General features: G+C 38.9%; 1 protein-coding gene across 1 annotated transcript; it reads left to right on the forward strand.

Moving 5' to 3' along the window:
- Nucleotides 1-5,620: 5,620 nt before the first annotated feature.
- Nucleotides 5,621-12,303, forward strand: RB195_000076 (uncharacterized protein; the record flags this gene model as incomplete). Its single annotated transcript, XM_064196213.1, has 14 exons — nucleotides 5,621-5,814; nucleotides 6,384-6,543; nucleotides 7,089-7,249; nucleotides 7,305-7,398; nucleotides 8,115-8,263; nucleotides 8,466-8,621; nucleotides 9,954-10,098; nucleotides 10,191-10,250; nucleotides 10,551-10,673; nucleotides 10,744-10,814; nucleotides 11,622-11,733; nucleotides 11,826-11,915; nucleotides 11,987-12,154; nucleotides 12,223-12,303. 14 exons carry the CDS (start codon nucleotides 5,621-5,623, stop codon nucleotides 12,301-12,303), a joined length of 1,764 nt encoding a protein of 587 aa, XP_064052094.1.
- Between the last annotated feature and the right edge of the window lie 219 nt (nucleotides 12,304-12,522).

Raw genomic sequence — 12,522 nt, forward strand, 5'->3', positions numbered from 1 at the left:
AAACTATTCTTCCACTTCCATGACAGGTAATGGGTTTTACCTTGTGCTGAAGTGAGCTTGACGTTCTTTTGTTTGTTTTTATGTACATCACATCATTTCTGAAAAGTGTTTGACATCATCTTCTATTGTCAGTGACTCGTTCGCTTGATTCTCTTAACCACGCATCAACTATCAGTTCAAAATCCCCCTCAACTTATAAGCAATGAGCAAACCAGTTTTTTGCCAGGAACGTCAGTTTTCACGTGACCTTTGAATGTAAACAAACAAGCAATCACTACACGTCCATACGGTGCATACGGTTGCTCTTAACTTGGCTAGTTTCCTCCCTTACCGAATGCAGTGACAGGAAAACAACAAGAAGGGGGCTTTAGCGGTTGGAGTCAGTGAGATCATTCTCTGCGTGTGTACTTGTTCTGTTACGGATAGGGGCTGATGGTGGTGGGCGTCTTGCGTGGAAGACCGGTTCGGTACATGTCAAGAGCCACGACAGTAAAGTTTGCAATTGCTCCGGAGTAAACATAGACATTTGAAGGAGAGGGAAACGAAGAAGAACAACGAAAGAAGCCACAAACATAATAGACCTCTGCTGTCTGTTCTATAGCTAGAGAATCGCCGAATTCAACCACTTGAATGTGTCGAAATTGAATTAAAACGAGCCTCATGCGCCTTACTTAAGGGGAACTTCGAGTACGACGCACATGCGTTTCTCGGTGAGGTCTTCTCCGACATGCTTATCTGTGTACTTGCGCTTGATTTCCAGACGGATTTTTCTCGCTACTTCTCTATAGGTAAGAGCTTCGAACCCTCTCTCCTCCACCCTCCTTCAAATCGCAAATTTACACAGGGAGAGATGCACGCCAATATCACGTAACTTGAAGCGTTTTGTACGTCGACGATCGACCTCAAACCGGATTCAGGCGGCTTTATACGAACATTTTACAGTACGGACACTTTCTTTGTCAATTTCTCATTGAGTTATTTTCTAGAGAGCGTGAAGAAAAACGCCGTGCGTGATTTGTGCTAGGAATACAGCTTAGTTCGCAGTTATATAAAAGTGAACAGTTTGTTCCAGAAACTTTTTCTGAACTTTACTTCATTCTCCTGAATGGGACTAAATACTACGCAATATTTGGTGTCATGGTTGTCTTTCTCATTTTTTTTCTGCAAACATTTGCTTGGTCTGATTCATGATTCACACGATATTATCATTCAAGGAATTCAAAGAACTTCAAAATTGGTAATATTTCGTCAGGGATTCCAGGAAATTCACTTCGACGAAATCAAATACTTTCATTCATGTACACATTTCTGTAAAGTCCCACTAGTTCTAGAACACAGTAATGTGCAAGATGCAGGATGTACATTACAATTTACTTTCAATAAAATTTATTACGAATTTGCTGCGTAGATTTGCCCTCGGTACTATTCTTCACAAAAAAAAACTAAACATCATTATTAAACCAGTAGAATTCGTATTTGCCTTCACTTTCCCGACTCGTACGATTTTTTCCACAACTCTACCAAAATTTCTGTCAAATACCAACTCAATTTAGTACTACTACCACTACTTTCTGGTTAAAACTGTTATTATTTTGTTTCTTATTCCATTACCGTGCTTACCCCATTGAAAACATTGACATTTTTTAAATCTTAAAAAGTAGAAATCCCAAGAAGTTTAGGTCCTCGTCCAACGGCGACATCTGCTACTTTTAAATATTTATCAAGGAAAATACTTAGCATTCTGGGTGTTCTAAAGAGATTTCGGAAATAAAAATCATTCTCTCGCCCTGGAATGTTGGAAAGGGGATAATTCTCCTAAAAATAATCATTATGACTTTAGAAGATGATAGTAATTTGCTAAGAAAAAGCTTCAACTCCAACTAAATCCGAACATGGGCCCAGATTATCCCGATGGGTAACGATCGATAGCCAAGCGATCCGAACACGCTCAAAAAACTGCAATATTCTCGTGCTCCGACGTAGTTCTTCGGTATGTGTCAAATGGGCGGAGCAGCGCATCCCGTCGACTTGCTTCCGTAGCCACGCCCTCTTCTAGGTCAGTATCTCGGCTGCTGCGGTGCGTCAAACACCAATGGGACCCCAATAATTCTAGCATAGTTTCAAATAGTTTTAATTTTTGGCTACTAGTATCTCCGGATTATTCTCTTTTATCAGTCTTTCATCTCGCGAACCTACCACGAACAAATAGTAAATTTACAACTGCTTATACAGAAATAAAGAAAAATAAAATTCCCAAAATTTTAGAGGCAAACATTATTCAGATGGTTTGGTTGCGGTGGAGCTGACAAAGTTCCAGACAAATTTTGTCATTTGCATTTCAAAAAACTCTGAAATCTCCATTTCATTACTATTATTATATTCTTTTAGGAGCATACTCTCCCTCTCGAACATTAGGCTCGTTGATTCGCTTAATCACTAGTTTAAATTCGTTGATTTTTTCCTCTCTCTGTCCCTACTCTCATAAAACGCCTCTCTACACATTTCTAAGAGGATTGTTCTTTTTTTTTCTCCCGTCCGTCGGATTGTAGCCCTTTGATTATTCTTTAGCGTTTAATCAATTGTACACGAGACACAGTGGGAATTTCATTTCCCACTGTTTTGTTATTTTGAAGAAAATACTTTAGTTTTAATTGGAAACGGAGACATATGGCGGACAGTCTCATTAGAAATTCCACCAATGTAAACTGAATTGTCGTCTCCGACAACACATTTAGCCTGAGAAAATGTGACATAAATTCACGCTATTATTTTCGCTATTCGAAGCTTCAGCGTTCCCGTAGAATCTTCTCGTTGAATGTGAAATAAATAGTGGGAAATGGTGGAATATTACGATATTATAAACAGTACAACCTTACAGTATTTTAATTTCTATAGCATTTATATGAATATTGAGATCGTTTCACTCATAAGCACTCTTTTTCTGAGATTTTCGGATTAACAAAATTTCTCTCATAATCTCTTTACATTCCGCTGGAAAATTTGGTCCCAGTATAACTTTATTTCGGTTATTAGAGGACTGGAAAAAAACGAAGAGAAACATTTCACGTCTAATCTCTTGTTTAATCTTTTTTTTCCTACTTTTAAAAATATAATAGAAGTAGACGTGCACCACCGTCTGAAAATATTGTTGATTTTGTATGGCGTCATTTGAAGGAACTGGTTCGTTTATTGATAACATTCTAGATATTTTCGAAGAAAAATACAGCGAAAATTCTTTAAAATAGGAAATAAGAGAACAATTCACAATAGTTCCATTATCTTTTGGAAATTTATAATTTTTTTCATTTTCTCTTGTCATATTCCTCATCTCATTATCCATATATTTCTCTATATACCTTTACCACTGTCATTTATAGGAAATTTTTTGTTGTGTCAAACCTTTAATCTGAGGTTGTGTGTACAGTTTCCTTCCAATAGTTTACTACTATAACTAATATAGTTTTTTACTAGTATTAATACATTAAAACAAAGCATCTTCAACGTGTTCGAAGCGATTTTCTCGGAACGATGTCACCTCATTATTAGTGTGATTGCACGTTATTGTTCGACTACCCACCCATTCACCCACCGCTCGCATAAAGATCGAGTTTTCACGAACTTTTGAGCAGTTCGTGTTGCGCACGTACAAAACATGTCGCGTTCTTTGTTCGCCCGTCGTCGTCGCCGGTCGAGAATGCATGTATTTTGATGTAATGAGGAGCAGTGCAAGCGAGAAACTGCCGGCGCTCACCTACCACACCTAATAAAACTGTGTTAGATCATCATTTGCTTGTTTTTCTCTCTCATTCTTTTCAACGATTATAATCTATGGTCTCTTGTTTAATATGGTGTCGTTGGAACTCGTTTTTTCCATTTAAACTTTTAGAGGGAATGAAAAGACGACGCTAAGCAACATTTTGATCATGTTAGGTCCTTGTTTAGTATCTACAGCAAGCACAGAGGTATAAAATGTGATTCTTCATCACCATAGCTAGCTAACATTCCCCTTGGGCCTTCATTCAGTTTGTTTTCTCCACTTGTGGAGTGCTGGAGAACGAAGAGGATTTCTGCAAAAAAGTCGTTTTTGAAAAGCGGAAAATGTTTGTTAGAAAAAAAAGAATTGCTTGAACAAGTAGGTGAAAATCTGAACACTACACTGGGATTTTTGCGAATAACTTCGAGAAATATCTTTACTTATTTTAAAGCGTTCCGAAGAGATATATTGAAGCTATTGAAGAGACCGGGAACCAAACTAAAACGATTTTTTGTATATCTCCAAAAATCCTGAAAATTTGTAACAACTATCTATTAATTTGTCATCTTATGGCGAGACAAAATCTCATAAACTTTCGTAATGAGATTTTCCTTGTTTTTGTCCACACTCTCAATGAAATTCACTAAATTCACATCAGTTAGAGCCAGTAGAATATCGTGTTCGACCTTTCTCAATGGCAGATATTTGAACAATTCTAAAAATTCAATAGCCATTGGAATCCATGTGAAGTCGCATTTGTCGCGTACATCAATTCGGTCGCATTAGCATCCTCTCGACGAAAACGGCGGAATGATGAGAACGCATCATTTTTCCTCCATGCTACCGTCTCGTCTGTATGATTTCTTTCGAATACGCGTTCAATCCTTCACGTTCAAGGGCACCAATGTAGTGAACTAAAAAACTGAGGATAAGATAAACTGAGAGGTCTCAGAAATATGCAGATGGCATGGCCCTTATCAGAGGTAGCTCACCGCAGCGAACTCCAAAAAACTCGTGCAACACTTTAGTGTCCGGAAATTCCACAACACAACGCTTTTGACATTGATCTAGCGGTGGCTGTCTGTGTTCGATCAGGCTGTGAATTCTGTGAAGTTTTCCCCTAAACGCGCCCATAAAGCCTTCATTTTTCGTGCTTATCGTGACCTCTTGGTAGAATATCCTTAGTTTCCATTTTTGTTATCGTTCGTACATAGCTTCTCTTACTTTCTGCGAAATATACAGAATGTATTTGATTGTTGCTTCCAAAGAACTCAATGGAAATAAAAATGTCTGTAAAAAAAATGAGACCTATAAAGATAACAAAATCAAAACAACAAAAAACAATAAGGAAATTTTTTGAAAATACAATAAAGTTTTTTTTTTTCAATGTACTTTACATTCGTACGTTTTTTATCAATGCTTCTTATCATCAACTTCAATCCTATTTGCTGCAATACTGTATTTGTTTTTTATTGCTGTTCAATAATGTTTCTAAGTTTCAATCCTGCAAAATTCTTGAGATAGTCTTATTTCCTGTTAGCCAAGGTAAGGACTCTACAGTTCCCAATGCTGCGGAGCATTTATCGGATAACGTTTCTGGTGTTGTGTATCTAACACGTGAGCTTTTCTCGAATTTTTAATAACTTTTTATTTGCACTAGTTTTGTCTCTAATTCTAATCAAATCGACGGTTCTTTCCAATTATTCGCCATACTACACATTGTTTTATATTTGAACCTTCTTTATCCTGGTAATCGTCCATGGTTTTTCACCTCCACTGCAATAGAACGCTCATTTTTTTCCATGTTCGCAGAATAACTACCGTTTCCATGTACATTGTCATTCTATAGCCTATCTTTTTTCAGATATGCTACTGGCGCTTTTTGCGCTTGTACATACAGCGTCTGCTGCGGTGTCTTCATTCAATTATGTCCCTTTGGGAAGTAATCCAACACTGTACACACCCGGGTTCGAACCGATTATGCACCTCGACCAACACACCTTTTCCGACACTGTGTACGGACAAGATCGTGCTTTTCTCGTCGAATTTTATGCAGATTGGTGAGTGGTCCTTTTTTCTGCACTCCAGCAAAAATTATTTGACAGTATTCTTGTAAAAGGGGTTATATGAAAACTTATGCATGAGAAGTGGGAGCGTTAATTAGGATAATCTGATAAATCTCCTTCTATTCATCTCCTTAAGAAATATTTTGGACACCACGCAATCGTTCGTGGATTCGTCGGATCGAACACTCGCTGTTATCGATTTCTACCGAAGTTTTCACAGCTTTTTTTGGAGTGGATATTTCTTTACATTTGTGAAAAGTGCTAAGGTGGATATTAACAAACTTTCATAGGTTCCTAAGTAATCAATACGTACCCAAAGCTTGCCCAAACCTTGCACGAGCGATAATTTCGGCTACATTCCAGAACCGGAGCATTTATAAGTACAACTCTAAGTTGATAAGTTATTCAGAATGGGAATTAATTGAGATGATTGGGACCCCATACCGTTAGTGACTAAGTTAAATAAAATAATTTCGCTTGCTTCTAGCTGCGTGTTTTAAGTCAGGAATTCGTGTAAGAGCAATCATCATTACAATTTTATTTTTTATTTGTTTATTTTTTAGGTGCGGTCATTGTCGTGCATTTGCTCCACACTTCCGGCAGTTCGCAAATCTTGTTAAAGAATGGAATCCGATAGTAACGGTGGCGGTGATCAACTGCGCAGATGCTTTTAATGCTCAGACGTGTCGTGACAATGGCATTGCCTTCTATCCCATGCTTAAGGTGAGTATCATAGCGAACTCTGCGGTAACCTACTCCTTAGACAGAAAATTTAAAAAAAAGCAAAAAAAAAATAGTTCATAACCTTAGCGGTAATATCCTAATCAAAAGTAGTTGGATGTAACCCACGATTTCTCCACGATTGATAGCAGTCAGAGATCAAGCTGTTATTTACAGATTGATCTGAAAACTTAATATCTCAGTCTGATTGGCCTTTCTATTCTAATTTTCAAGAAAGAACTACACTGGTAGACTCGTTGTAATCTATTTAATGTGCGAACGTAGAGCAAAGAGACGAGATAGCCGAGAGAATTCCCGGATTTAGTCGCTTCGCGGCTTGACAGATGGGAAAATCTTGCAATGTTTGCATACGGACGGCAAACCGAGCAGTAACTCGCCGGTCAACCGCAACCGATACCACTTACCCATGCGAAGAAGCCGAAAGAACACGACGAAGACAAATAGAGACGATCAAAGTGCAAATAGAGATATAAATAACTCTGTCCCGCACCTGGTTATTCACATAATGAACATGGATTTCTTTCCAGTATTTCCCTCGTACTGCTCGAGCACCAAATCAAGCTCGTAACATGGACACACCGCATTCGGCTGAGGCGATGAGAGAGGCATTGATGAGGATGGTTGCCAATGAGTATTCGGTGGCCAGATATCCGGATTGGCCAAATTTTGCACATATATATGTCGATGGGTTAGTGTTGAATTCCAATTAATGGTACCTTTAAATACGGGAGAATATTTTATAGCCGTACCACTTATGGACAACTATGGGACGGAGTACCTGAATCGGCAGATTATTTGGCCATCATCTTTGAGGAATATGACGGTGTGGGAGTTCAGGTGTGTTAATCAAAGAATTTCCTCATGAGAATCTTCTAGAAAAAAAAATAACATCACTGCCCCGCGATGCCCCGGTCGCTGATATCTCAAGCATTTTTAGAACAAGCAAAAAGTCGCAAAACGAACAAACGTGCCTAACAATCCCAAGTTTTACTTCTCTTTTTTTACCTGACTGACCACTTTCTGATAGTTCTTTTAGGATCCGACACCTTTCTCGAACACTTCTTTCCTAGTAGTTAGTAGGCATTGGTACTATAGTTCTTGTTTTTTTTTTAATTTGAAGTTTTTCGCTCATTCTACCTCTCTGTACAAAAGTCTTAAGATGTAGTAACTACCCATCCGAGGATTTTAACGACACTACAACCAGTTCTGTACAGTAGTGCAAAGAACTTAGCGTCTTGATGGGGCATTGCTTTTGACCGTCGATATAATCTCATCCGCGTCGCGATCCAGTCCGATTTCTTCACCCGGTCGCGAAGTCTGCAAGAGTCCAAGCACACAAAAAGCTTTGCCGAGCGAAAATTGTAGCATGAACGATCGACGCATCGCCAACGTTTTTCACGAGATAAACCCGTCGCATCAAAGGGTAATCGCTGCGAAATTATGTTTCGGATGTGAATGCGCGCAATGGTGAAATGGTCGCACAAAATTGGTCAAACGAACAAACGTAGTTAATATAATAAGTCATAGCAACTACAAAATTTGTATATTTTTAGTTTATTCTGGATTTATCTTCTCGAAGACGGATGGTGGGAGCGAGGCGGGCGTTGTCAAATTCACCGTTGGTGCAAATGTTGAGAATCGTCGAGTTTCCCACAGTAGCCTTGTTTAGAAGAGATCATCAACAGGCCCTTTACATGCAAAGGTTCGTGCGTTACCCAGTGATTTGGGGATTTGCTTCAATCCTAATGCAGTTGCCTTGTAATTAGCAGTTCATCCTTCCAATATCCCCCAAAACTTTCGTATTTTTTTTTCGAATTTTTAGAAGATACGTGATCTAAAGATCTATCAGCCTAAGCAACGTTACGAGAAATTCCTGAAGTACTCGCATGGGATTCTTTTTTCAGATTCTCAAATCTCACATACACTGATATTGACAACGTTGTTCTTAATGATGCCCGGAACTCCCACGCCTTCACTTTGCCACCTATTGCCCTCACCACCACCTTACGCCCGACCACCACCCAAATTCCACTTGTGGACTGCAGCAGATTCCCGGACAGGTATTTTACTGACATTTCAAATTATCTACGTAGTTCTATCCGACCATCGGAACACGAAATGTTAAGGAAATTTCACCTTAGGAAAACCTTTCATGATTTGCTGAGTGACATTTGTTTGGAACATTTCTTCTCTGACAAATTCAACTTGTCTGGAATACTTATGCATTTTTTATACTTGTGTGCAACTTCTCGTCACAAACAGGCGTATTTTGTGTAAATAGCGGCATACACAACATACCTCATTGCAAAAAGAAAATTTATGATTTGAAAGAAACAAAAAAAACTTATTCCGCAGCCAGAGGCAATGCACAGTCGAGTCAAAACCAATTGAAGATTGGTGCGGTTGCGTAAACGGTTGCGCTTGAAGCGGCGTGGTGAAGAAATGCGTCTGATTGAGGTGGGACCCTGGCTAGCTTCACTTGGTCTCCAGCGATGAGTGGTCTTTCCTCGTTCTGAACCGTAAGAGCTCCACAGCTCGCCGATTTAAGTCCAGCCGCTTCCGCAACTGCACCGAATTTCACATCGTCTTCACCACACAGTAAAAATTGTGACAATGGAAGGGGTTCCTAATTGCCGGGAAAAAGTGCAGTGACCGAACCTCAAATTCAATTATGTCAGAACGTTTCCCGCTTCCGGAACCTTCCCGCTCGGTTCAGAGCTGGACAAAAGATGAATTCTCTCCGCAAAAAAAAACCCTAAAATCTCAGCTACGAGAATTTTCACCTCTGTTGCTCTCAGCGAAGAGAATGTTCCGGAAATGGTTCCTGAAATAGAAATTGAATCCGTGATATTCGTCGTCTCTGAAGTGTTGGTTTCTATCTGTACCGGATCAGCTTAAAGGATGGAATTGTGTTGCCACAACAATTTGAATCACACTACACATTTCACTTTGTTGTGCTTTCTCAAAACACCCTGAATAAAGGAGGTTCGTGGAGTTTCAATGTTCAGCGATTCCACATCGTCTTCGGAGATTCCGGATGAATGTTTGAAGCTCAAAAAGAAGTTGTCCGTGGAGCTCTGAGCAATTGTTATGTTTATTCAATAAATAAACATTGAATTTCACTCTGTTCCCCACTTACCAGTATGCAACGCTATAAATTTGCAAAAATTCATCCCAACCATTATACACAGATGCCTTGACTTTTTCGAACCTGACGCTCTGATTTTAAAACTAGAAATACTTTAGTTTTTTGAGTCATCGGCTAAAATTCTTTCAAAACGACCTTTGAATAAAGCGTTGAAAAATATGAGAACATGAGCTACTATATAAAAATAACAATAAAAAATAAATTCACTTCATATTTTCACCCATTTATTTCTCCTGTACTACAGATGCCGTGAAATGTACTACGTATCCGAGACGGACATGCTGAAAGCGATGCGTATGGCGTTATACGACGAGGTGGTTCGAACTCCAGGATACATCCAAGGAGACAATTTCACAGGCCTTACCGACTTCGTCACGCTTCTATCCAATGTTTGTGGCACTTTTTCTCGTGGAACTTTCTTTTAGGGATTTCATATAGCGGAACTTTCTCTTGAAAACTTTCTAATTATTTTACACTTTAGCATTTCCCTGTGCTTTCTTTCACGAACGACATTCGCCGGTCGAAACGAACGACGTCCACGGTGAGAGTTTTTCACTCATTCATAAATCTTTTTTTCTAGAACATGTAGAGGTTTGCATTCATTCAGTTTATAAATATTTCAATGGTAAACATACCGACAAAAAAAGAACATTAACATAAAAATACATACACGAAGAAAAACAACAAAACAACTAAAGAACAATACAGATACAATATAAATCAATATATGTCAAAATGTCAAAATGGTTACTGTCAAAATGAACGAAACTGAACGTTTTACTAATGCAGAACATCTCCATTCATTGAAAAATTCAACCTACGTTTATTGATTTTCGTTTAGATTCTCAAAAACAGCGAGCGTGCCCGACTTGTCTTCATACACATGAGGGAATATCTCGAGTCGCGCCGCAATCGCAGGATGGTATCTGTGGACGACTATAAACGGCAGTTTGAGAATGTAGAGGTAGCTCTGCGACTTTCAGCTAACATCACATCAGAACACCCCGTTCTCGTTGAATTCTTATTTTTTTCAGCGAGTTTATGCAAGTCCATTCCCGGTGAACTCTACATGGCAACACTGTAAAGGAACGACGCCTATGTTCAGGTTAGTGAGAGAACTTCAGGAATTTCTAAACTGTCACTTTAACACAGCTGAATTCCTCTTTGCCTATTTTTATTGTCGTTTGTCATCCTCCGTTTCATTATCGCTAGAAAAAATTCCTGTACTTTCCCAATAGTTCGTTAGATCTAGCACAATAAGGAAGCAGAAGCAAACGTTACAACAAAGTACACCAATGATGGAAAGAAATCGATTCAATAATTGGATGTTTTCCATCTTTTTTACTGTCTACTGCCACAATGATCATTCAAAGACAAACAAGATGGGACCAAAATGGGACCTCGATCAAACTACAGTCCCATTCAACCGTTAATTAATCATTACTACACATGTGCAGTCGGGTCATTGATCTGACACCTAGTTTAATTGTGTGCGCAGTTGCAAAGCAGTGAGTTAGAAGCTCACTTAGTTCTGTAGTCTGATTGGGGTTTCCTAACACGAATGCGGCAGCTTACGAAATGGCCAGAACGAGAAGTTTGAAGTCGCCAGAATCAGAAGTCGGGCTGTTTTGCCGCAATTACAGAAAAAGAAATGAAATCCCACTGAACTTGTTCTGAAAAATTAGCGCTCTAAGAACGTAATGCATTTGAACCCAAATGAATGTGGTCTCTTTTTTCAGATTGTTTGAAATTCTAGTATTATTTACTACTTTTTATTTAAATTGTTGCTCAAGGCACTTTTTTGTCTGACCCATAAAAAGTAATGCTATCAAAATGCTTACACAGACATGAGAATCCAAGAAATTTCAAGTCAAGATGTGTATATTTTTTTAGTTTTTCTTCTTGTTTTCAGAGGCTACACTTGTGGATTATGGACTACCTTCCATGCGCTTACAGTACACACATACATTGATACGATTAAAGACTCTAATGTGAACGCTTTGAAGCCATTAAAAAGTATCCAGGTTGGTAACTGAATGGATATGATATTTTTTCCTGTTCATTTCAGTTGCATCATTCTTTATTGTTCCACATTCAAGAAATTCTAAACTTTAAGGGATGGGTGAAAGGATTCTTCGGATGCCAACACTGCAAAAAACATTTCATGAATATGACTACAAACATATTTCCGATGACTGAACGAAGGGTAAGTTTTCATGGAAGATGTAAAATTTATGCTAGATTTCCTACAAACTCTGAACTTGAACTCTACGGCAGATAAGACATCCTCACGATATGATGACGTATCTGTGGAGAGCGCACAACATCGTAAACAATCGCCTTCACGGTGATCCTACCGAGGATCCACAATTCACAAAAATGCAGTTCCCACCACCATTCCTCTGCCCTACTTGTCATTCAGGAGGACAGTTCAGTAGACGACAGGTATCTAGAGTCATAATGAGTTATTTCATCGAAAAAAGCAGGATATATATGTATGTATGTTCTTACAGGTGCGCAACTTCCTACTGCGGTACTACGGCAGCATCAAACCTCATAATCGACTAGCCGATCGCCGTCTCGCTTTCTTTTAAGCGAAACTAATACTGAAGCAATCATTCGCAGCCCGGAAACTAATCGTCCACGAATTATGTGTTACTAGTCCCGATACTTAATGTATCCTCCTACTATAATGTACATAGACCGCGCTTACTCATTTGAAGTTAGCCTGTAGAATACTGGTACTTCCAAATCATTGCGTTATGTGTCACTGCTCCATGTTGCTTATTTCATTTTTTCCTTTCCTTCGTTCA

Source organism: Necator americanus, chromosome IV (assembly GCF_031761385.1).
Source record: "Necator americanus strain Aroian chromosome IV, whole genome shotgun sequence".
Taxonomy (NCBI): Eukaryota; Metazoa; Nematoda; class Chromadorea; order Rhabditida; family Ancylostomatidae; genus Necator; species Necator americanus.